This window comes from Macrobrachium nipponense, chromosome 21 (genome assembly GCF_015104395.2).
Source record: "Macrobrachium nipponense isolate FS-2020 chromosome 21, ASM1510439v2, whole genome shotgun sequence".
Lineage (NCBI taxonomy): Eukaryota > Metazoa > Arthropoda > Malacostraca > Decapoda > Palaemonidae > Macrobrachium > Macrobrachium nipponense.
Window position 1 is genome coordinate 83,451,341 of NC_087212.1, and position 27,406 is coordinate 83,478,746.

The 27,406-nt window shown below is 37.9% G+C and overlaps 1 protein-coding gene across 1 annotated transcript in view; it reads left to right on the top strand.

Moving 5' to 3' along the window:
• Positions 1-26,839, top strand: part of LOC135197549 (zinc finger protein 84-like) — an 87,668-nt gene extending 60,829 nt beyond the window's left edge. The window contains exons 5-9 of the mRNA XM_064224607.1: positions 636-879; positions 1,068-1,211; positions 5,047-5,290; positions 16,416-16,590; positions 25,354-26,839. Coding sequence (XP_064080677.1) covers positions 636-879; positions 1,068-1,211; positions 5,047-5,290; positions 16,416-16,590; positions 25,354-26,581 — 2,035 coding nt within the window. The 3' untranslated portion in view covers positions 26,582-26,839. The remainder of the gene's footprint in view (positions 1-635; positions 880-1,067; positions 1,212-5,046; positions 5,291-16,415; positions 16,591-25,353) is intronic.
• Positions 26,840-27,406: the final 567 nt, after the last annotated feature.

A 27,406-nucleotide genomic window follows, 5' to 3' on the forward strand; every position in this document is an offset into this window, starting at 1 on the left:
ATTTCAAATAAAATCATTACGGAATGGAAGTAGATGAAGAAATACTTTTATGTGGTACAATAATCAGTTTATGTGCAGCTGAGAACGAAAAAAAAGTACGTAAAAAAGAAAGCATTGGGCAAAACAATGGTTGCTAAATCGCTCACATAATTCTCATGTGAATTTGTTACGTGAACTAAAAGAAACTGCTCCAGATGATTACAAAAATTTCTTGAGAATGGACAATGAAACCTATCAGGAGCTGTTAAGCCTGGTTACGCCTTTCTTGAAAAAAAAAAAAAAAAGGCTACGAAAATGAGGGATGACGTGATAACAGTACACCAAAAGCTGTCAACAACTTTACGATTTTTAGCGACCGGTCAATCATATGAGGATTTAAAGTTTTTGACGAGAATTGCTCCCCAAACTATAGGTCAGTTTACTTTACCTACTTGCAATGCTATAATTAGTGTGCTAAACAAGAAGAAAATAATTAAAACTCCAAATACAAAAGATGAATGGAAAGAACTATCTACGTCCTTTGAAAAAAGTGGAATTTTCCACACTGTGTTGGAGCGGTAGACGGTAAACATGTCAACATAAAAAAAACCAGCAAATTCAGGTTAATACTATTATAATTATAACAAAACATTCAGCATTGTCTTGTTTGGCATTGCAAATGCCAACTATGAATTCATATATGCTGAGGCTGGAGCAAATGGAAGAGCATCAGATGGAGGAGTTCAATCTAACAGCAAATTCTTTGAACAACTTGAAAACGATGACATTACATTTCCAGATCCAGAGGATTTACCTGTAGGAAATTATGGGAAAATGCCGTATGTCATGGTAGGAGACGATGCATTTGCCCTCTCTGAAAATCTAATGAAACCCTTCATGGTCAGCTAACAGATGAACAAAGAATCTATTGCTATAGATTATCTCGAGCAAGACGAATTATTGAAAATTGCTTTGGGATTCTAGCTAGCAGGTTTCGGATTTTATTTACTACTATAAATTTAGCACCTGAAAAAGCCGCACGAATCACATTGGCATGCTGCTATCTACACAATTATATCTTGAAAAAGAATAGACAGTTATATTTTCAAGGCGCTGATATAGAAAATATAGATACTGCAACTGTACAGGAGGGTTCTTGGAGATCTGATCCGCAACAACTAGTCCCATTACAACCAACTCAGAAAAGAAATTCTACCACATGTGCTAAGCAAGTAAGGAACAACAAATTTTGTCAGTATTTCTATACTGATGGTGCAGTCTCATGGCAGTGGAAAATGTTAGGATTACAACAACCTTCTGCAAGGGTAGAACAGCAATAAAACATCAAAAACTGATAAAGTTTATTACCAAAAATGTATTAACTGAATATTACATTCTTAATAAAAATAACAGATTTCCTTTAAACAATGAAAAATGAAAATAAAATATTGTACCTTATGAATGTATATGCATCCTTGAAGTTGTATCTAGGTATACTACAACATTATAAAAATACATAAACTAAATATTACATTGTTCAAAAAACGTTTCCTTTAAATAATGCAAACTAAAAATAAACTACTGTACCAAATGAAGTATTTTTATCCTTGAAGTTTAATATAGGTATTCTACAACTAGTTTAAAGAATAATTCGGGTCTTGAAGAAGTTCAGTTATAGTATATTGACTCCCTTGGTTTATGTCAGTCGAGACATTTTCATTGGATAAATGATAAGTGCATACAGGTTGGGTTGAAAATGTCAATGGGGTTGATGCACGAGTACTACTTGACCTACTGGACGATAGTGACACAGAATCCAATGTTAACTGGTTTAATTGGCCCATTTTAAGAATCTCATCAATAGCTTTTTTTGCATACAACTTTCGTGTCTCGTTCAGCTTTCTGTAGGATACCGCCCAGCTATCCGCATAGATTGCGGCTTCGTCCTTCATGAGTTTCTGCTCTTTTATGAAATCTAAATGTTCGACGGCTTTTTGCAAATAGTGATCTTTAGTTGTATCATGAGTAGTCCGCATTTTTTCTCTTGGTACCTGCTGTATTTCCAATTCCCTGGTCATCGCTCTCATCCAAATTACTATCTCCAGGTATCTGGATTTCTTGATCTCCTAAAAAATCATGCAGCAAATCGAAATACCATAAACTTGGTTCGTACATGTCATCACGCCCGCACAAGACTTTTCAGACTTTTCCTTCTTTTTCAATTCCCTCCTATAACAAGTTCTCATATTGTTTATTTTTTTTTTTTAATCATCTAGAGTGGCATTGCTAACTATTTCCTTAAGGTTATTCAACAGTACTTCCCATGCTTTATTTCGTTTGTTTTTATCTTTATATTCTTCGCTTTTCACTTTCCAAATCGCAGGTAAACTTCTGTATGTATCAATGAAACTTCTCCACTGTTCAGTGTCATTTATATTTGCCATCACGTCTATTTAACACTTTTATAAAACAGCTATTTCCAAAAGAACGTGTCTTTAAAGCAAGGACTACTCGCAGTCAAACTAGGCTTCCAACTGATGTTGGTTGTGAAGTTTTACAACAAGCGCACACACTGTCAAAAGGTTGTACAACATTAGGCCACGCCCCCTTAAAATCAAAGCTGCTTTGATTCTCTCCAACCAAACCAACCAACCAAAATCTTGTTGTACAACCTGCCCATACACTGTCCAACATTTCATACAACCCAACCAAGTTGTACAACAAGTTGGATAATGTATGGCCAGCTTAAGCAGACATGGATCGCAGCTTTTTTGAACGTCAAATTAAACCATTAGTAATCGAAGACACAATTCCAGTGATTACATGGATGAAGAATAAAGAACTTATTTCTCGTGAAATTAGATGCGGCTGCTGCAACTTTGTAATGAACTGGACGAAATGTGCTTCAAATCTTGATAAACATATTTGGAAGTGCCAAAATAAGGACTGTGCAAAGTACAAACATAAGACATCAATCAGAAAAAAAAAATCATTCTTTTTTAATTCTAAATTGACGCTTCAAAAATAGGTTGAAGCCATTTTTTATTGGTGTGATGAAATTGGAGAAATGGGTGCATCTCGGTTACTAAACATCTCACTGAAAACTATGGTTGATTTATATATTTTTTTTTTTTCGTGAAGTATGCACTAAGCATTTTGAAACTAACCCAGTTCAACTAGGTGGGCCAGGTATTACAGTGCAAGTGGAAGAGTCTTGCTTCTCACATAAACCCAAACATCACAGAGGAAGAACTCCCCATTCACAAATTTGGGTTTTTGGAATTGTAGACACATCAACAACACCAGCCGTAGGATATATGGAAATACTTGAGCGACGTGATGCTGGTACTCTTTAGCCAATAATTGAAAAAAGTAGTTAGGCAAGGATCGGCTGCTCACTCAGACGAATGGAAAGCATATCAGAAAATCAGCAACATAGGATACCAACATGAAACTGTGAACCATTCCTTAAATTTTGTTGATAAAAAGACAGGTGTTCATACGCAGCACGTAGAATCCTATTGGAACCAGCAGAAAGGTAAAATAAAAAAGATAAATGGATGCAAAAGGGAATTCTTACACTCCTATTTACAGGAATTTATGTTTCGTGAACGTTATAAGGAAACTTTATTTGATTCTTTTTGTTCTGAAATTTCAAAACAATGTGTGCAATTAATTTCAACTGATTTAATTTTATTTACAATAAATTGTGTGCTTTTAATTTGACATACTTTTTGTAATTTTTATACTTACAAAATAAAGTACTTTCATAATAGTTTATTCATTTTCAATGTTATATTCATAGGGTCCAACTGGGCACCCTATTCTTCAAAAGACCCAAACGGGACCCATATTCTTCAAAAGACCCAAACGGGACCCCTGTAAGAAGAGGTTGACAAAGAGGCAGGTAGAAGTGTACTGATTTTTATTACAGTCCAAGGAAATATAAATATACAGCATGCGGACGGAAATGTGGTCACCGACCCGCGAGAGTGTAAAAGTGGGTCGGCGAGACCCGATTTGTGTTTTCTTGAGAGACATAAAATACAAAATATAAAAGTACACAATATGTGGTTATATAAGCTTTATACACTGACGGAAAGCCCGCTGAATGCTTTCTCAGGGGGAAGTGAGAACAACGCGAATGATGAATTATGTACAGAGAAAATTATGAATAAGCGTTGTCCTACACCCCTATTCTTCAAAGGACCCAAACGGGACCCCTATTCTTCAAAAGGTTGTATGGGACCGCTATTCTTCAAAAGCTCCGATAAGCCTGAGTGTTTATGATAATGAGGAGGGAAGTGATTGTAGTGAAATTCTTCCATAGTACCCCTAAAGTTCTCCCCTTGGAGGAATAATAGTATTCCTCCAAAGTTCTCCCTCACCACAGCCCCACCCCCTACCCTTACCCCAACCAGTTCCCAGGGCCAATATCCCCACCGCATCCGGGTAAAACCCAAATCGAGCAGTTGTCTTAAAGGTTTATAGCAACTACACACGTATCCGCTCACTCATATATAAAAATAGCCTCTCTGAATTAGATTATTTTACTAAAGGACTGCAACTCGTACTGCTATCTACAGGACAACGCACTCAGCAGCAGCCAAGTCCGGGTAATGTTTTTCCCTGATGCAGAGATATTGTTTATGGTAACGGGCTTTGTTCATAGCAATAAGATGCTCGAGGGAAAGAACAGTTTTTTTTTTCTAAGCATGGTATTGTCTTAGTATAGAAACAAGAGTTACCATGTCATGAATTCCAAACTTCTGTGTTCCTTAATCTGGATAAAGTTTCTATTGAAAATCTTTAATCCGAATTTGGGAAAGAATGAAAAACTCGATCTCCCTCCGCGTCAATTCATACCGTATCCTACGAGGTACCGTTGGTGTTCAGTGCTAGTCAGAGGCTCCATTTTTTGCGGGAAGAAACCTCTTTTTATTTCCATTCCCGAGTTCGGATCACAAGTTTTCACTGAAAAAAAGGAAACAAACATAAAAAGAATATGATGGAATCAAGAATGAACGTAACCAGTAGGTTTCAGTGCCACTTAATCTTCATTGACAGGATAGAATGGCCATCGTTTCCATCCTTCCGTTGGTTTTGGCGGCGTCTTTGGCCTTCCTTGCCAACGGCGTCTCTGCCACTGGAGTAGATGAGTCCGTCTGCAATGTCGCCAAATGCTTTAGAGCCCCGTGTCCTTCCAATGCCTTCCCCCGAGCTATTGAAGAGGTTCCAGGGTGCCGCAACTTCTGCGACAAACCTGGGCAACCTGGAGGGTACTTCTGCTGCGACGAGGATCGAGATCCAGGTACGTCACTGACTGATTAAGTTACTGATAGTTTAAGTCATTGACTGGTTAAGTCATTAACTGATGAAGTCATTGATAGATTAAGTCACTGACAAATCAAGTAATTGACTGATTAAGTAATTACCTTATTAAGTTATTGATATATTAAGTCATTGACTGGTTAAGTCATCGATAAATTAAGTAATTGACGAATTGAATCATTGATAGATTAATTAAGACACTGACTGAAGATTAAGTCATTGATAAAATGCCACTGAATGATTTTGATTCATGTCGTCTAACGTCGTAACGGCTATATTGGTGAGTCAGGGTAAACTCATCTGTCCACATTTAATTAAGTCAGCATTAGTGAAAATAGAAATTTTGATGAATCATTATTCTCAAGGAAGCAGTTACTGGACCGATGATCATCCCTGTAATTCTTATAGAAATGAAAACAAATCCAAGTTCTTAGATTTTATAAACTGCTAAAAACTACAGCACCTTACAGGACTTGCAAGAATTTGAATTGCTGTGTTGTAGAGCATCCTGCTAAAACTATGTCTAGATACTATCTAGATACCTCATTGTGCACCAGTGAGTCAGAATTTACGAAAACACTGCGTTTCAAAACATTTATTTAATATTATACCCAAGAAAATAAACATCAGAAGTACTCATTGACAGAATAACTTCTCACGTTGTTCGTAGACTGAGCATATTGACACTAGCACGGACTAGGTCAGGTTTACTGAAAATACATTGCTTTGTGACCTCCCTATCTAGGTTGAAGTTCTTCATTCACTACCATAACTCTTCTTCACCCCTCTGCAGGAAGTCGACGGGGAACTTGCCCCAAAACAGACATCCTACCAGACGAAATCGCTGTGCTATGCTATAAACCAGAGACAATCTTGTGCAAAAGGGACCGCAACTGTGGGCCTGGCCAGAAATGCTGTTACACAGCCGATACGCAGCATCGTATCTGTCGCAAAGTGGCTTATGGTGTCAACTGATTAACATCTGTTGAATAATAAACAGATCGCAGAATCTGAAAACATTTGCATCTTCTGCTGTTTGATGAATTCAAGTTCCTACTACTAAGTCCTGACGATATTTTAAGGTAGCTATTATCTCTATGGTACTAGTGGAGGAATCTCTATGGTACTTCTGGAGGAATCTCTATGGTACTTCTGGGGGAATCTCCATGGTGCTACTTGGAAGAATCTCTATGGTACTTCAGGAGAAATCTCCATGTTACTACTTGGAGGAAACTCTATGGTACTTCTGGAGGAATCTCTGCCAGAATCTTTATGGTACCTCTGGAGGACCTTTGTAATACATTAATTACAAGTTGTCTAACCTACGTATGTAAGCTGATTGTTGTCACATCTAATAACATGAAATTGTTCTCAACCACGATGAGAACCACAAGTCAGTCTAGCTTACTGATACTGCACACTGCACTTATTTCATCTATTTACAATTCCCCTTGAGTGATTAATTTCATTTGTCACTTATATGTTATTACTCTTTGATATGTTTAACTTTTAGTTATTAAATTAATTCTAACTTTACATTTATCAAATGCGTTTCAATATCCCTCGATTTTATCTCAGTTTTGTGGATGGTGAGTATAAATTGATCTGATAAACCTTTATTGTGTTCATACTTTAAGGTTATGCAAATAACTTTTAGAAACGAGATAACACGTACAGCGGTCCTCTAAGGTCTGAAACTCAACCCGTGAGTACTCGCAACATTTATATATATATATATATATATATATATATATATATATATATATATCTATATATATATATATAGATATAATATATATAATATATATATATTATATATATTATATAGATATATATGATAGAGAGAGAGAGAGAGAGAGAGAAGAGAGAGAGAGAGAAGAGGAGAGAGAGAGCGGGAGAGAGCGAGAGAGATGAGAGGAGAGAGAGAAGAGAGAGAGAGAGAGAGAGAGGCGCGTTCCTCTCGTCGTATCTCGTATAGCGATTTATGATCTGAGTTCATCTCTACAAGGACTGCTCAGAAGTGAAGGTACTTAATTGTGCTACTATTCATTAATGATATTGGTGTGTTATCCACGTTAATAATGAATTGGGTTGAGAGATATCTCCCCGTAATTTAGAAACTGCAAAAGGAGTTTTATGTTGTTACGGAAGGCTAAGCGCGGTTTTTGACCAAGTAACAATGCTAAGCATATAATACAGTCCACTTAAAGTCCATCTTTTTCGCCACAGTCAAAAAAGAAAATTTCCTTCCGTTTCAGCATTTGAGTGGGGAGGAGTGAACGCTAATTTGGCTAAAACAAATGAGTTGTTAAATACAGGCACATTATAAAAATTCTTAATATTGGCTAGGAAAACCCAAAATTCATTGTTAGGTTTCGTCTTGAGGTCTTTCGTTTCCATCTTATCAAAGTAAAGAGGCAACTTTCGCCATTCTTCATAAGTATCACTGTTGAAATCTGATTGAGAATCCGAGATACACGATTCATAGTTAGATTCTGACCATTGGTTGCAGCACTTACTCTGACACACCAAATTCAAAAAAAAAGTAGGAATAAAAATTATTTTTTGCTTGATATCTTTTGCGCACACAAAATTTAAATAATATAAAGTAAATCAAAATACAAGACAACATCTTGAAATTACCCTACATTTTGCTTAGATTTCGTGGGCATTACTCCGTTACCCTACTGACCCAGATTTGAGGCTGACTTACCCCATATATAGGGTAATTACCCCACGGTTGGCAACACTGACGGGAACCACAAACGAAAAATCTTTAGTAGACGACGCCCAAAACGTAAACAAATCGCCATTACCCGAATCCATTATTTGCCTTAATTATCATTAAATTATCTGAATTATTAGTATATTCTCTAAATTTTCAATTATTTCCCCACCGATTGCTAACAGTTATTCATCAATTGACTTATTAGAATGAATGAAAACAACCGAAACCACCTCTCGACTAGATACTACTGTGAAATTGACGGCGCCCAAAACGTGAACAAAGCTACACCGTTTATTTACTTCTTGAGTATTGTGACCTCTATTCGAACGTCTATTAAATTCTTCTATAAATAATAATTCCTGTTTCAATACGGTGAGTTACCACATGGTACAGATTATAAATTGTGTAGAGTTTATATAGACTATACAGACTATATTTACCGTATATTGGCCGTAGCCTACCTATACAGACTACTACCTACTAGGTATAGGTAGTATAGGCTAGTATACTATAGACTGCATGGAAAGACTACCTACCTACTACTACCTACTATTACTAGACTGTTTTTTTTTCCATCTGTCCATCCGCCTGTGGTGTTTGCGCATGGTAACACTGCGTCCCGGGCTTTAAATAATATCTTATTTCGAATATTAACGGTAATAACGGTGTAATTCGCATACTACAGTAAATTATCAAAACACTTTTCAGTTGCAAATGTACACCCAGATATCCTTTTATTTACCTAACACTTACACATAGAGTAACTATTTAAAGCCCGGGATGCAGTGTTACCATGCGAAAACACCACAGGCGGATGGACAGATGGAAAAAAACCGAGTATACTAGTTACTGTATCCTACGCTTGTAATTTGTATCATTACAGTTAGACAGTATGGACTGTAGACTGGGCAGCTGTAGTCTTTAACTGTCTAAATGGATATTTTAATGATTTACCTTGATACTTATGGTAATTTCAGGCTATAGGGTAAACAACAGCGTGGACCGGCCAACTCACCAACTACCGCGGCTAGACCACCCTCCAAAAAAGTACTTATAACACGTCCTGACACCGGAGATGGTCATCATTCATGAATAGGGTAAAAAAACCGCATGGCCTGACTCAACTTGCCAACGATGACGGCATGCCACCCTCCGAAAAAGTACTTATAACTCGTCCTGACACCGGAGATGGGCATCAGTCGCGACTTGTTGTTGGTGAGAGACGGAGCTAAAGACCTCTACTCTCCTTTCGAAGTAAGTATTTTCTCCAAAGTTAGAAATTAAGGCCAAATTTAAAGCATTAAACAGAGTGTAGTGAAAAGGATGTCCAACGCAGTGCAAATCTCACCAAAACGCTTTCAAAATTTTTACTTACCTATGCTTAAATATCTTAGAAGATTGATGCCATCTAAATGTTTGTGGAGTCGCTTGTGTCAACAAACTTCCCATTTCCTGTGATAATTCCGCACACCACTTGTACCCATAGATGCTGGGGCACTTTCATCACAACAATCGGAACACGGTCCCTAACCACAACGTTTTTAAGGAAACTACTGTTTTGGTAGAAGTTGACGACGAAGCGTGCACTAGATAATTATTTAAAAAAATAGTAAAACATCAATATTTTACATATTTATGATGATTAATTTGAAAATATTCGTTATTGAAAAAGTGACTTGATTCTGACTCAAATTTAAGTAATTATTTTTCGGAATTAGAACGTTCTTTGAAGTCCTGTATTATGACGTCACGACAGCTTGACTTTCGTACCTATTGTAGATGAATATGTACTCAACTTTCTTGCAGAACAGTTTACCAGTTATTCATGCAGATTGTTATCAGCTATTCATGTAATTGTTATAATTGTAATACGCATATATATCTTTATTATTTACTTTTTGGATATATTTAGATGTTTTACTGCCGGATTACCGCCGTAGTGTGACGCAATCGCTTTCGGTCTCTGGGCCTCTGTCTGTTTTCGCACCATAAGAAATTAATGGGGCCGAATTTGCAATGACCGGAAAGTCGTTAAAAGAGGAAAGTTAGCATAGAGGGGCATATGTTTTGATTGAAAAAAATACAAATTTATACAATAGCTAGCTTGTAAAAAATACATGATTACAAAAAACTTGATTGACAACTAAGCAGCATACCTACTGTGGGTTTCAGAGACAGTGCAAGCACGTTTTTTTTGCAATATATCTGTAATGAACACTATAGTGCAAACGTAAAGAATAACGACACTTGTCCTTGTACCAAGCGACAAAAACTCCATTATCCAGAAATGGATACGAACACGCGTCAAAAGCTCCACCTACCCTCTCCCCCCCCTCCACCGCCACCCCTGTCCTCCTTCCTTCCTTCGCCTTCCTTCTCCTTCGCCTTCTCTCTCTCTGTTGCCAATTGGTATGTGTTCACCCTCCAAACTGGGTATAAGACTTACACAAAACGTGGAAATTGGTGAAATTAGCCTATGTATTGAAAGTATATATGCATAAATATTAAAGCAATTTTATCATTATTGCATTATGAGGACAACTAGAATTCATGGAAACAGTTTATAATAATGCATCGACGTATGTGTGAAGCTCCACTAATGTGGCATCAATGATTTTGCCATTCTTAACATGCAAACATTAAAGGTTACATTTATTTTTGGCATACAGTTATTTAAAAAGATCAAAATACTAATATAGACTTAAATCAATGAAAAGTGCTAGAAAAAAAAACATTATAATCTACTTATCCGTAGTCTGCTCCGCAATGGTTTTCGGCAGCCAGATATACAACAAGGTTAGAAACATTGGATTGTATCTACTTTAGAAATATCTGTAATTTTTGGGGTAATTTGTTTACAAAAAAGGGGTAATAGACATGAATTAAATAAACATTTTGAAATAACAAAGTAAAGTTGAACTAAATAATGAGTAAAGTAAACAATTAAGGGAATAAAACTTTGCAGTGTCGTCGTCTGCTGCTCGTAACTGTTTGTGGAGTGCGCGCTTAGGAACCAGGAACAGCAACGTGGTTCAAGTGCAATGTGGAGTGAATTAAGATCAAAATGTGTATAATAACAATCAAATAAGCACTTGGAGTTTCAGTTGTGATGGCAGTAAGGATAAAACTACCGATTACAGTGTAAAAATGAATTCAGTTCAAACCATGACCCCAGGAATAACAAGTTTCATACTTTCACTAATATAGGCAACAAAATGTTGTTTTTTTGTGCTGATTACAACTGCAATCTTGAGTAAGATCAATAAACGTTACATATATACGCTAACATTGTTCAAATGAGTGCTGAGAAGGCTGGGAAAGATGGTGTCCATCCGTGATCAGACCCGTCTCGCCACACGATAGCCGCCATATTGATTTCAAAACTGCCTTGAAAACATATTTTACGAAGAGCGTCACAAGCTTATTTTAGTTCATATGGGGCTTTCATATATCACATTATGTTGACGAAACTTCAATCTTTTGAATGGTATGCATAGTGTTGTAATTGTATTCTTGTTTCACCAATTAAATATCAAGTGAATAAGACCCGTCCAGCATGATGATGGTGGATCGTCCGTGATTGTTTACCCTAGTTGGTGGTGATAGCAGGAGCTCAAGACCTCGACTCTCCTTTCAAAGTAAGTATTTTCTCCAAAGTTAGAAATTAAGGCCATATTTTAAGATTTAAACAGAAGGTAATGAAAAGGGTGGCCAACGCAGTGCCCACAATCCCAAAACGCTTTCGAAGTTTTTACTTACAATTCCATATTTTTAGAAGATTGACGCCATCTCGATGTTTGCGGAGTCGCTTGTGTTAACAAACTTCCCATTTCCTGTGCTAAATCCGCACACCACTTGTACCCATAGACGCTGGGGCACTTTCATCACAACAATCGAAGCCCCTACCTCTAACCAGCACTTATTTGTACTTATTCAAGGGGACTATGGCATTCTTTGCGGCATTTAGCGCTCTTCAATTGTTTATCAGTGTTGTCAATTGGTATGTGTTTACCCTCTAAACTGGGTATAAAACTTACACAAAGCCAGGGAAATAAGTGAAATTAGCGTATCTATTTGTAGTATATATACATACTACAGCAATTTTATCATTACTGCATTACTATGACAACTAGAATTCATGGAAACAGTTTGTAAGTGCATCGGCGTATGTGTGACGCTACACTAGATTGGCAACAATGAGTCATTTTTCCTCGTGTCGTCTGCTCGAAAGTATACATCCGAAATATTTGTAATTTTTCGGTTTTAATTTGGTTACAAAAAAGGGATAATAGACATGTATTAAATAAACATTTTGAAGTAAAGTTAAAGTAAATAGTGAGTAAAGTAAGCAATTAAAGGAATAAAGCTTTGCACCTCATAATCAGCGTTGTCGTCTGCTGCTCGTAACTGTGTTTGTGTAGTGAGTACTTAGGAACCAGGAACAGCAACGTGGTTCAAGTGCAGTGTTCATGTTTTCTGCCATTTGTCCTCCTCCTCTGTTGTTGAGGTAACTAGATGCCGTATAGTACTGTTGCCTAGTTCCTGCAGGTTCTGGCCACAGCATACTTGTCACATTCTTCAGTTTTCTGGGCACCGCTTGAAGAGCCCCAATATATTGGGTTAGATTTCTGGATTAAACTGGCCCAAGAGTCCCCTAAGATTTTCGGTATGATCCTAAATGGTTGTTTTGGTAAAATATGGTCTGTTACTGTGTATTAAGCCATGAAAACCAGATTGGAAAAGTAATTTATTTTCTCTCAACAAAAAAAATTAAAAAAAGGACTTATTTTAAAACAAGGAGAGTGTTATTGTACAAGTGAAATCCTTCTGTAAAAAAATACTTCTTTATTAAGCAATTGAAACAAAACTCAATAGGGTTCAATAAGTAACAAAAAAGAACACTGGTGCACAATATTGAAATAACCCTTACTTGCGCAAGAACGCTCATCTAGAACATTTAAAATTAAATGACTCAGGTTTATTATATCAAGTTAAATGACTCAGGTTTAGGACATCAAGTTAAATGACTCAGGTTTATAACATCAAGTTAAATGACTCAGAGGTTTATAAAATATCAAGTTAAGCACAAAAAATTCGGTGTCCAAGCTTCAAAGTTCCAGCTCTTGAATAGGAAGCTCACCTGAACGGTAAGCTTCTACACCTGTGGGGAAGAACCAATTGACAGTTATTTACAGGTACACAGTCATGGTTATGTTAGTCATTGAATGGTCCAAATTGTTGTCTTTCATTGTTTATTGGTCAATTTAGCTTTATTATACAATTTACTGTGGTTTTTTTGTAGGGCTTGGAACGAATTAGGCAATTTACATGTAAAACGTAGTTCGAGATTCGAAAAAATCGGGTTACGAAGGACGCTTCGGAACAGATTAATTTCATATCCTGAGGCACTACTGTTGTTATATTATTATTATCATTGTGTGTTTAGGAACCTAATATAGGGGTTGTCTTACTAACCTAACATAACCTAACCTTGTAGGGCGTATTACCTGGCCAGGGGTGCTTAGCCCCCTGGAACCCCCCATAAAGGAAACCTAATATAAAGGTTACCATACTGACCTAACCCACCAAACCTAACCTAGTAGGCTGTGTTGCCTGGTGGGGTGGGTGAAGCCCCTTCCTTAAAGGAAATCTGATATAAAGGTTGCCATACTAACTTAACCCACCTCTTCTCCTTCTTCTTTCCCACTGTTATCCCTACATTAAGCCTGCCCTTCTTCTTATTTCATCATTTTCCAATCTCTCAAGCAGCGATATTCCCATAATCCACCTCAGCATTCTCATATCTTTTCTATCAAGCTTTACTCTCTTTTTCTTCTTAGAGCTCATGTTTCCACTCTGTAAATTAACACTGGTCTTATCATTGTGTTATAGATCTTGACTTTTAGCTTGATTGGCATTTTCTTATCACATACCACTCCAGCTACCTCTCTCCAATTCCCCCATGCAGCTTTAATCCTACTGTTAACTTCAGCCTCACATCCTCCCTCTTGGCTTAAAGTAGATCCTAAGTATTTAAACTTTTCTGCCTGTTTTATAATCGAGTTTCTTCTTTCCTGTATTAGTATCCTGTCTATCTTCCCTAATGCTCAGCAAAACCTTTTTTTTATTCACATTTACTTTTAAGCCACCCCTCTCTAAAGACTCCTGCCACTCAACCCTTCTTTGTAGGCCCTTCTCATTTTCAGCAGTAATCACCAGATCATCGGAATACAACAACTCCCTCAGTTCTTCATTCCTGATCTCTTCACGCAACACATCCATGACCAGCACAAACAAAAATTGGTTTAATGCTGACCCTGGTGTAATCCAAACACTAACCTCAAAGTTTTCTGTTTCCCCAACTACTGTTATCACTTTTGTCCTTGTTCTTTTATATATCATCTCGACCAGTGTAACCAACTTTTCTGGGACTTTCCTTTTCCTTAAATACCAATACTGGACATCACTTCTCTCGGGATTGTATCGTACACTTTCTCCAGGTCTATAAATGCACAATAGAGCTCCTGGTTTCCCATTAGCCTCTTTTCCTGTAGCTGTTTTACTATGAAGATGGCACCCACTGTCCCTCTTCCTCTCATGAATCCATATTACTGTTTCCTGATCTTTATGTCTCTTAATCTTTCAGCCAGTATTCTCTAAAACTTTCAATTCATGCTGTTAGTTTAATTCCCACCCAACCTAACCTAGTAGAACATGTTACCTGGCCAGGGGTGCTTAAAGGAAACCTAATATAAAGGTTACCATACTCACCTAACCTTGTGGGCTGTGTTATCTGGCCCGAGGGGTGGTGAACCACCCTGAAAGGAAACCTAAATTAAGGTCATTATACTAACCAAATCCACCTAACCTAGGACGAAATGTTACCAGGCAGGACACCCCCTTTAAAGGAAATTTGATGTAAAGGTTATCATAAAAAAGTAAATAAAGACCATCAGGAAATACAGATGGTATTTTAGTAAAACTAAAATATTTGTAAATGCATAAAATCAAGTATAATATGAATGTAAATGTTCTATAAACCTAATGATAAGGTGTGTTGTAAAATGGTGCAATGAAAATAGACAGATGGGAATAATGGAAAGAGAAGGGAGTGACTTGTGTACAAATACAAATCATATATGAAATACCCCCAGAAAACCCTCAATTTGACGTCACTGACAGAAAGGTATCAAAATATCTTAAAAGTGTCTTCTTCTCCCACCCCATTGGCATTTTTTAGTGGCCTGCCCTCAATTGTAAGGTAATATTGCAAGATATATAGAGCAAAATTATGAAGTGAGAACATGTCAATGCATATATTAAGCAAAAACTATGAGAAAGGAAATAGAAATAAAAGACTGAAATAATATCACATGATTATAAAACAAATGAGGAAAGGAACATATGTAACTTAGTGTATGAATCCCCCAAATTCTTCACTCGGTCCTTAGCAATGCAGGGTTAATATTGCAACATGATTGGCTGCACACATGTTCATTGGTCTGTTCCCCCCAACATTTCCTTCTATTAGGAGTCAGTGTCTGAACCAAAAGCTCCCTTGTAACATGGTGTATGTGCGGTAGCATTTGGTACAGTGATAGAAGAAGCTGGATTTGTTCCTACACAATATACAAAACCTCAGGAATTATACTTTTAGTATATGTTGGAGTTTGTCCATTAAATTCTTGAAGAAGGTGGTTAGGCAGTAACTACCGTCTGGTTAGTGGGTAGGCCTGCCTGCGTTGATGTAAACACTTCACTTTTAATGCAGTGCCTTACCAAACTGTTATATTATACAGCTGTAGGTTTCTTACACGGCCAACAAGATTAAAATTTTTGTGGTGGCGCCGCCATCGCTGATGTTGATGACATCATTTCCCACCACTCATGGTAGGAACAGGTACAAAAGACCAGGTGGCATTAATTTGTTCTCTGCGGCTCTTGGTTAAAATCAGTGGTCAGTGCGGACTTTTTCTTCATTGCTGGATGGTTTTTGACTGTCGTTTTTTGGTGAAATACTCACTCGCTGTTTTTGTTGGTTGTTTCCTTTCATTTTATTAGTTTTACCTGCAATTAGTTGGGGGATTTAGAAGCCGTCATGTCAGATTCTAGCCCTTCAGGAGATAGGTTCTTTCCGGGTTGGTGCAAGGCTTGGTTGAAGGTTAAGCTTATTTACGCCTCACAATCAAAGCGTATTAAGTGTATAGGTAATGGGTTTGAGTGTCCTTGCGAATCAGCTTGTGACGAATGTAAAGGCTAGTGACAATCAATGGAAGGTTTTTCTTGCACAGTCTGATAAACCATTAAAGGATAGGATGAGAAAGGAATCTCTGAGCTGAAAGTGAAGCTAGTGTAGCCTCCTCTGCATCTTCTGCAGATCCAGCTCTTCCTGTTTCTTCTCCTCCTCCTGTAGCCATGTCGCCAATCTTAAGTCCTCCTCCTGCTCCTTTAACTCCTTTACCAGCTTTCCATGTAGTTTTTCCCAACGCCATTGCCAGCCTCAAATCTAGGTTTGAGAAAAAGTTTGATGTTCCTGCCAGTGCTGTTACAGAGTTAGGTTTTCAGTTAAGTCTTGTATAGAAAAGGCTAATAAAGGGATTTTGACGAAGGGAAAAATCTATTTCTGGGTGATTGGCTCGTGTCGCCCTATGAAAGGATCCTTAATATCATTCTTTCTAGGTAAAATTAACCTAAAATTACCAGAGAAAAACAAAATAAGAAAATGTCAGTAAAACTGACTCGCTCACTCTTAAAAAGAAGTGTCGGTATGATAATAGGGGCGAGTGTGGAACACTACCACGAGACAATCACCAATTAGAACTTCCAATCAGAATCCCCCCAAGAGAGAGCTGATACCAACGGGCGATGCAGCCGCTACTACTACTACTAGAGGACGCCACGGACAGCAGCGCCCCTAGCGGACATCCTTAATCTAAGAACATTTAAAAACATCTTGTCCTGCAAGGGGGGGAACAAACCATAAAGGGGGGGTTTCATAGGGCGACACGAGCCAATCACCCAGAAATAGATTTTTCCTTCGTCAAAATCCCTTTTCTGGGCTCAGCTCGTGTCGGCCTATGAAAGAGTACCAGAGAAACAGACAAGATGGGAAAAAGGGACAATGAAAAACAGTGTAAAATGATGGATATAATATAAGTAAATCAATTACAGCATACAAACTAAGCACTTAAACTAACTTATATTAAACAGTAAAACAATAGAACGTTAGTAATCTTAAAGTACTTAAATGGTAATTACAATAAATTACATTGATGCATGTAATATAAAGAAAAAAGCGATTTACTTAACATATTTACAAAATATACAAACTCATTGTGTCCTACCCTAGCATAAAAATAAGGGTAGGTACACTGAAGTCCATCATTAATACAAGTATGGCAAAATATATACAAACACAATGTGTCCTACCCTAGCATAAAAATAAGGGTAGGTACACTGTGTCCTACCCTAGCATAAAAATAAGGGTAGGTACACTGAAGTACATTATCAGTACAAGTGTGGATGTCCCTAGCAAAAAAATAAGGGACAATCCACTATATGATTCAACGGCTAAGGCTATGATATTCGAGTAGCCTGGCGATAGGGTGAGGCATGTTGGATGATGTAGGTAGAAAGGAGACCTGGATCTATACTACAACTACTATACAGTTATCAGGGGAAACAATGTTTCCCGCTGCTACTGCTGAAAACTTTAAAGATTCCAAGGACTTTAAATAATGCCGTTTAAAGACTCTTTTAGTAAAAGCGAAAGAAGCCCAGGAGGAGGCAGACTGTTCCAAGAAACAGAAGCCTACTCGGAGCCAGCGATAGCCGATGAAGAGCAAGAGCCGGGATGCTGGGCCGGAATAATAATAATAGCCCTAAATACCAAACTAAGAGAAATGGTAGGAGGGCTGAACTAGCTAAAACTCGATGTAAAAACAATGAACGTAAAAGTGTAAGCCCATATAGATAAGAAGTCCCAGTATGGAGGACCGGGAATTCTTACGAGGCAGCATGGCGCCGCCACGAGACAACCGGGGAACCGTATATGACCTATTTAAGAGGAAAATACTGGTACCCGGAAGATAAAAATGAGGTAAAATATTACTTATGAGTTACTTAACTTAGCCGTGGCAATAGCAGAGCGTTCCATGGTAGATTATAGAGATAAATCCAGAAATAGCACAGCACAAGGAAAATTTGCGTCTTGACGCTGGCGCTAAAAATTAAGGATGTCCGCTAGGGGCGCTGCTGTCCGTGGCGTCCTCTAGTAGTAGTAGTAGCGGCTGCATCGCCCGTTGGTATCAGCTCTCTCTTGGGGGGATTCTGATTGGAAGTTCTAATTGGTGATTGTCTCGTGGTAGTGTTCCACACTCGCCCCTATTATCATACCGACACTTCTTTTTAAGAGTGAGCGAGTCAGTTTTACTGACATTTTCTTAATTTTGTTTTTCTCTGGTAATTTTAGGTTAATTTTACCTAGAAAGAATGATATTAAGGATCCTTTCATAGGCCGACACGAGCTGAGCCCAGAAATAATGATGTGCCGAGTGTCAGTGCAGTGCTTTCTAAGCGGGTGGCTGTTTGCCCCACCAGCTCTCTAGAATTAGATGAAGGTCTCGGTCCCGCTCCCCTGCCTCTGGGAGAAGACATACATGAGGTCCAAGGGAGACTGGTGGGGTTTGCCTGAAGCATTTGCTTTCTCCATTGATCATGTATTGTGCCAACAGGATTTGACAGAAACTTTTGAAAAGATGTTTCGTTCGCGGCTCCATGATTGAGTCAAGTGATTCCTCTCCTGTGAGGCATTGTAAATGGCATGGTTTGTCAGTTTCATGTCCATTGAAAAGGTGCACGACTGCAGGAGATTTCTCCCCTCCTCCAGTTAAGAAGTTTAAGGAAGTGGATCATGGCCCATGTCTTTCTTGGTGTCACTACTACTCTAGGTAGTTTTTCGATTTCAGTCATTTTGGACCCTCAAGAAGGTAGTCGTATTTTGACACCTTCAAAACGTTCGACGCTTGTATACTCGTTGAATGCTCCATTGACTTCTCAAGCTTGGTACATTGATTACACATATCACATATGGTAATAGTTGAAGATGCTATTAGATCTTGTTTGTAACAATGCTAGAGAAGCCATTAATCGATCTCAAGAGATCAGGAGGGGAAATGAAGGGTAGTTGTTCACCCTTGTGCACGTCCCTCAAGGGCGTGATTGAAGACGAGGCTCTGGAGGATATATTGTAAATAATTGACAATGAAATAGTATCCTGATTTGGGAAAGAAAAATAATAAAATAAACCTTTGGCTGATTTATGGACAACATGTGTTAGTAGAGGAGAATTGTCCACAACCTGTAGCCAGTATTTTTTCTTAGTTGGTTGTGAATGTTGAAATTTTGAATGCTGTACACGGGGAAGAGTGGACAAGTTAAACACATTCTGTTGGGGCTTCCTGAAAGAGATCCTGAAAGAGAAACAGTGGTGATGACCCAGAGCACCAATGATGAAGGTTTTAGAGAGAGAAAAAAAAACTCCATTTCTTAAAACTAATTTATTATCTAACTGATCCCCAGTCTTACAATAACATGAAGTTTTGGCCCCTTCACAGCACTTGGTGACCAGAAAAAAAGCAACTACACTTATAAGTATATATACAAGCAAACATGAAATATAAGGAATGAAATTGTATTGATGAAAACTATCACTTTCAACTGTCACACACACCCTCAGGCACACATCAACTACCTTAATCTGAACTACAGAAATGATATACAGTGGACCACCCGTATTCGTGGGGGGATACCTACCAGAACCCCAGTGAGTAGTTAGAATCCGCAAATACTTGGAACCCCCTCGAAAAATGCTTGTAACTGCCTATCTTGAAAGTTCAGATACCAGATGTATACCTTAAATAACACCTTACTTCACATATACTTGAAATTACTATCCTATTACTGTATTAATCTTTGCGATTATATTATTAGTATAATTTCAAAGTCATCTTAAACATTTTACCAATAACAATAGATATCTACTATAGCCAATCACACAGAGAGAGAGAGAGAGAGAGAGAGAGAGAGAGAGAGAGAGAGAGAGAGAGAGAGAGAGAGAGCATTGAATCAGCAGAATCACATATCTGTCCATCAAGAGTAAAATGGTGAATAATATTGAAAGAGAGAGAATAACTCCTTACAACTCCGACTCCTTCCCCACCACTTATACGTATATCAAAGTGTTATTTACACCCCAGCCCTCCTTTCTCGAAGTGGATAAAGAGACTGAGAATCGCTATTTCTTTTATTAATCTTATTAATATTTGAAAATTAATTGTTAGGTAAATCATTTGTCGTACTACAAAACAAATAAATATTTGTAAGTAAGAGAGAGACAGAGTAATTCTATTGTTATTGTTTAATCTCATTAAACTTAATATTATTTGAAAATTTGTACTGTAAATGATTATTATTTTATCATGATGAGCAACAGTACCACAGTAGAGCCATACATCAACAAGCAAGGGAAGGACAGGTTTCCCTTCAGCTCCACATGTTGGTGGGTCAAGTGCACAAATGGACGGTAGCACATTTGATATAACTGTCAACCAGTTACATTCCCGGGAACCAGAATGTATTGGCAGACAAGCTCAGTTGCCAGGGTCAGGTGATAAGGACATTGACCTCTACACCAGACATGCAGAAAATGATCCAGTCTTTGGGACCTCCCAGTAATAGATCTCTTTACAACCCAACACAACAGAAGCTGCTGGTGTTCTCTATCGTTCTGGAACCATGGGCGGTTATAGAAGACACCTTCTAACACCTATGGGCCAATCTCAAGGTCTACGCTTTTCCTCTGCTTAGTCTGATTAATTGGGTGATCAACAATTTCATGATCACCCTGAATCACGGGATGATCCTGGTGGCTCCCAAATGGCTACATGCCAAGCAGTATTCAGACCTGTTAGGTCTTCCTTCCAAGGTACCGAGACAGTTTTCTGCTTGGCACAGCCTGCTATACCAACTGCGTGTAGAGATATCACCAGGCTGTGAAAGGTTTGTCACTTCACGCCTGAAGACTATCCAGCGTCTTGTGTGAGCAAGAGATTATTCTCATTGCACAATAACAGAGATATCTGGATACCTTCATATCCTCTGCAGCTGGGTACCTGGGGAAATGGACCATCTCCTGTGGTTGATGCTATCGACAGGATCTCTCTCCAGTAGGAGCTACTCTTCAACTGGTAGCAGATTTCCTTGTTCATCTTCACCTAGAATTGCTACTTGTCTCAGCTTCTTGGGCTACAGAGGCTCCAGAGAACTGTTGAATAAACCATATGTTCATCTGCCCTTAGCTAAGTCCTCCTGAAGGGCATTGATTTCCCTTCCTTGTGGGAGCTTTACATGCTGATGAGAAGCTTCAAACTGTCTTGATTTCCCGAGTCATCAGACAGGAATATTTCCCTCAATATTTACTGTGTTCTTGCTTTTCTTGGCATCATCAAGAGAGTTGGTGAGCCACATGGTCTTCATTTCTAGAACTTAAGGAGATAGGGGTGTATCACGCTTGAGTTTGTTCTGGAATGTTTAACATAGACTCAGAATCCATCAGTCTCTAACACTAAATTTGAGTTCCTTTCAGTCCAATCCCTAAATGATGTTGTTAGTAGTGATCATGACAAGATACTGCTGTGTCCAGAAGATTTGATATCTCAGGCCTGAGTGTCGACAACTCTCCGTTAGTACTGGCTCAACCAAGGAAGAAGTGTTCAAGAACATGATTTCTTTCTGGTTTCATGAGGCAATCAAGTGAGTGTACTCTATGTCTGATGAGGTAGATGGGAGTAAATTCTGAGTAAGACCCCTCTAGGTTAGGGATATTGGTCCATCCCTCACACTGACAGGACCTGTCAGTTCTACAGGTATTAAGGGCAGGAGTCCAAAGCCCAAAAGTCTGACAGATGAACATCCCATATATTAACCCCCACAGCCTGATTATCATATATATACGATCACATATAGCTTCGTGGCAATGTCCAGGTGTCATACATATATGATCAAGATTTGGCGCCATAAAGTTCAAATGAATTTTACTGGAAAAATTTTCATAGTTCCATATATAATATTGGCAAAATTTCAGAGCACCTTATACTAGTCTGAGTGAGCTGAGGGGACTTCAGTCTTGCTTGAGCTGGTAAGGGGAAAAGTCGTTACAAAGTCCCATCCAAGGTTGCGTTGTAAATGTTTTTCAATGAATGCTAGGAATTTGTTCCCGGTTTTATTTTTAATCTATCCTCTATGATATTGTTTGAGCTGTAATTTCAATTTGACAAAATGAAATAAAAAAAAAATATTAGAAAGAAGCTTATAACTTTGTAAAATTAGCTTAATTTTTACGAATGTCACAGGGAAAAAGAGACCCCTCAACATACATATCTTTCTTTTTCCATTGATGAGCTTTTTTTTTTTTAGCTTTTCTTTTAAATTTGCCCGGACTGTGAGGGTTAACATGTCAGAGGCCTTGGACTCCTTCCTCTGCTCTGCAAGACCAGGAAAAGAGGCCCAGGTAAGCAGAACTATGAGTCGGTTCAGAGATTTACTCAGAATCCTTCTGCCAAGAAGTAAGTCTCCATATATACAACCAGTCCCCTACGGTTATCGGTGGGGTTTCCATTCCGATGGGCTTGGTGATAAGTGAAAATTGCCATTAACCAAAACTCGGCCATTTATGGCACTCATGACACTAATAACCGGATTTTACTGCCAATAACCGGTTAATGGTGCTTCTGTTAGGTATGTATCAGCGCCATAACTCTATCATCGGCGCCAATAACCGGAACGCGAAGCATCATGGGGCCAAAAATTGCCGATTTTATGGCGCTAGACAAGCACCATAAAACCAGATCACCATTAACTGAGTCTGCCTATAACCAGGGAGTGCCCGTAAAGCCCCGTACACACTATGCATCATGATGCTCGCAGTGTTAGATGGATACATTGAAAAATGACTTTTTCAACACGAAGCCGCATCACCAATGTGTTGATGGGGCAGAGCCATTTCATGACTCACCTCCATGATGCACGAACATTCAGAGGGGGAGGATGTCCGCTGACCACCACCCGCCAAACTCCTTGAGTGGGCAAGGACTAACATTACATTTTATTGAATTACTGAAGGAACATCCATCTGTTTGGAACATCAAATGCAAGCATTACAAGATGAGAAACATCAGGAGTGCAAGCTTGGAAACCATAAAATCAGAGTTATCGAGTTTTGTAAACTGTACATTTTGGAATAAAGACGTTACTAAAAAGCTGCACACCCTGAAGGCACAATTCTACAGGGAAATGTCTGCAATCAAAGCATCACAGAAGTCTGGAGCTGGCACGGAAGATCTCTACACTCCGAATTTATGGTATTTTGATGAGCTGCGTTTCTTGTAATAAATAAATATTTGTGTAATTTGTACCTATATTTGAACCTTACTTTCAAATAATCCTCCCTAAGGACTATAGATGGCTTCACAGGTTTCGGGGATGATCAGACTGAGGTTCTATTTTGAAATCCTGGTGATATGCTGTCTCAAAAGCTGGTGTCCTGCTTACAGATATATGGCTCAATTTTTTTCCAACAATTTATGAAATGCAAGGATTGGCATTCTTGTGTAATTTTCAAAGTCTGTTGGATTTTTGACTTGTAGCTCCAAAAATATTTCATTGAAGCTTCCCTTAAGAGGTCGCCAAGAAAGCCATTGCTTACACCACAAGGTTCTATGTTTCTTCCTCAAAGTTTCTTTTTTGCAGCACACAGAGCAAACTACACCCCATAGTAGCAAAGTACATCATCGGCAGACATCCTGCCGTTGAAAGCTGAACTGCGAGAACAAGTGAGCAGTGTTGCAGTACAGTTTGGCCGCTATTCATTTTTTTCAACACCACTACTGCATCACATAGCTGATACATGATGGCATAGTGTGTACCATGCTTAAAGACCGAAGGTTTGTATTCATGTAGGAACAAACTACGAATTTTCAAGATAATTTGTATATTTGCTAACATACAAACCTGAAGGTCTTTACATGAATGGCCAACCTCAAGCCACCCCTCATTCTGCCACAAGGACCAAAAGGCAAAGTACTGCATTCCGAATGGGTGGGCGAGACTCCCAACCCTATCATCGGTAGTTACCTACCTTGTTGAAAAGTTAAACAGCTGTTTTCAGCTGATGCTGCGAGTAATATCCCACATGTAGACACTCAGGTTTGTATTTTAGGAAAAAAAGAGATGTTACTTTGGAAATCTGTAGCATTACTTATGTCTTGCAGTAAAGTATTTCTTGAGAAATCATGTAATATTTATAAAAGTAATGACAAATATATGGATATTGTTTTTTTACATAAAACCAACATGATTGGGAAACAAATAACTTATGCAGAATGTCAAAGTACTTTTTCTCACTCAAGTCATCACCTCAGAATCCGCATGAGAATCCATAATGGCGAGAGACTAATCACATACACTTTATATCCAAGTTTTTCTCATTCTGAAAGTCTCAAAATACACATCAGAAATCATACTGGAGAGAAGTCATTCACTTGTTCTGAATCTCCAGAAAGTTATACATGTTTGAGACCCTGAATACACATGAAAATTCATACTGGAGAGTGGCCTTTCACTTACACTGAATACCATAAAGTTTTTTAATCATTCCTCTCCTCTCAAAATACACATGAGAACCCATACTGAACAGAGGCCATTCACCTGTGCTGAATGCCGAAGGAGTTTTTCTCTATCCATGTTCTCAAAAGGGACATGAAAACTCCATCTAGATAGAAATTATTTATATGCACTGTGTCCAAGTAGCCTTTTCATTAGAACCACCTCAAAATGCACATGCAATTCGTATAAGAAAAAAATCAGTCTTCTGTAAATAGATTTATAATACAACTCTTGAAAGGAAGATGCTGTTCATTTAATTGTCAAAATTAGAGTATGTCAGGAATTTGTGGTAAAGCCAGAAGCTGATTCAATAGTCAACCAACTTTGGCCTGAATAAATTTGTTGATTCCATTCTGTTTTATTTCTTTTCTAAATGATCATTGCATTGTGATATTTGTTTTCCCAGAGGATGCTTATTTTAGTTGAACAAAGATTATACTGTAAAACATGATATTATTTTGGATTTTTCATTCTGATTTTGTTATGAACAGTGCTATTCAGAACATGTTTTTCTCAGATTTTTTTTATTTCGTTTCAGAGTATTCTAAACAGAGGAAAATTTCACCAGATCCTAACTAGGATTGAGTATTATAAATGGAACATCCTGTGGAAATGCTGTTAATCAAAGAAGAGATGGAGAATTCGGAGGAGGACCTTACTGAAAACACAGATGAAGGCTCTTTATTTGGAGATGCCCTAGAAGTCAAGGTAGAACCAGAATTTTTTGACCATGGTGAATACGATCCGAACTGTTCATCCCCTTCTATTAAGTACGAGGACAGCTCTCCAAGCTGTGATGATGAAAGTGGAAAGAAGATTTGTATTTCAGAAGAAATTAGACATTTGAGTAGAACAGAAGTATTTTCAAAGAGAAGCAACACAGCAGGGAAGCAAATAACTTGTGCTGAATGCCAAAAGACATTTTCAAGGATGTGCAACCTGAAATCTCACATGAGAACTCATACGGGAGAGAAACCTTATAGTTGCTCTACGTGCCAAAGACGTTTTTCTCAAAAAATTCATCTCAAAAGACACATGAGTAATCATACAGGAGAGAAACCATTCACTTGCACTATATGTCAAAGAAGTTTATCTTGTCAAAGTGATCTCAAAATACACATGAGAATTCATCCAGGGGAAAAACCATATACTTGCTTTATATGTCAAAGAGGTTTTTCTTATCAAAGTCGTCTCACAAAACACATGAGGACTCATACTGGAGAGAAACCTTACATTTGCTCGATATGTCAAAAGAGTTTTTCTCAAAAGAATAATCTCAAAACACACATGAGAACTCACACAGGGGAGGAACCATTCACTTGCTCTGTATGTCAAAGAAGTTATCGTAATTCAAGTAATTTCAAAAGACATATAAGAACTCATACAGGAGAGAAACCATTCACTTGCTCTGTATGTCAAAGAAGATTTTCTGGATCAAGTGCTCTCAAAAGACACATGAAAACTCATACAGGAGAGAAACCATTCACTTGCTCAGTATGTCAAAGACGTTTTCCTAAAGCAAGTGATCTCAAACCACACATGAGAACTCATACAGGAGAGAAACCTTATATTTGTTCTATATGTCAAAAAAGTTTTTCAGTCTCAAGTCATCTCAAAAGGCACATGCGAACTCATACAGGAGAGAAACCATTCACGTGTTCTGTATGTCAAAGAAGTTTTTCACAATCAGGGGTGCTCAAAACACACATGAGAACTCATACTCATACATTTACTTGCTCGGTATGCCAAAGAGGTTTTTCTCGATCTAGTAATTTCGAAAATCACATGAGAACTCATACAGGTGAGAAACCATTCATTTGATCTGTATGTCAAAGATGTTTGTGTGAAACAAGTAATCTCACAAGACACATGAGAATTCATTCAGAATAGAAACCATTCACTTGCTCTGTATGTCAGTGGTTCAAGTCGTCTCAAAACAAACAAGAATTCTCCAGACCTAATGTCAAAAATGTTAGACATTTTCAAATACTTTGAAATTGCTCTTGAAAATTCATATAATACGACTGAAATGCCGTATTATATGTACTAATTCAGTGGTGCTTATTTTAGTTGAACAAAGAATATACTGTAAAACATGATATTATTTTGGATTTTTCATTCTGATTTTGTTATGAACAGTGCTATTCAGAACATGGTGCGTTGCATGATTACAAGTGGCGCACTATACCCCAGAGATAATAAAAGAAAAAAAATGCCTGCTCATAAAAAAGAAAAAATAATAATACTAATAATAATACTGATTTCTAGAAAAAAAATACAAAAAAGAATTCAAGTAACTTGTAGCTAGAAGTGAGTTTTACGGAGATTTGTTCTAATCTAAAACATAGAAATAATTTTTATTTAATTCTATTGTTCCGTGTGCATTTATTAGTCATCTTCTTTAAACAATAATGCGTCGTCATTATATACCTGTGTGTGTATATATATACATATATAAATATATATTGGTACCTCGACATACGAAATTAATCTGTTCCGAGGCGGCCTTCATATCATGAGCTTTTCGTATCTTGAACCGCATTTTACATGTAAAATGCTTAATCCGTTCCAAGCCCTACAAAAACACCCCAGTAAATTATGTTTCCAGGCTTACAACACATGTTCTAGGGTTACGACGCCAATCCG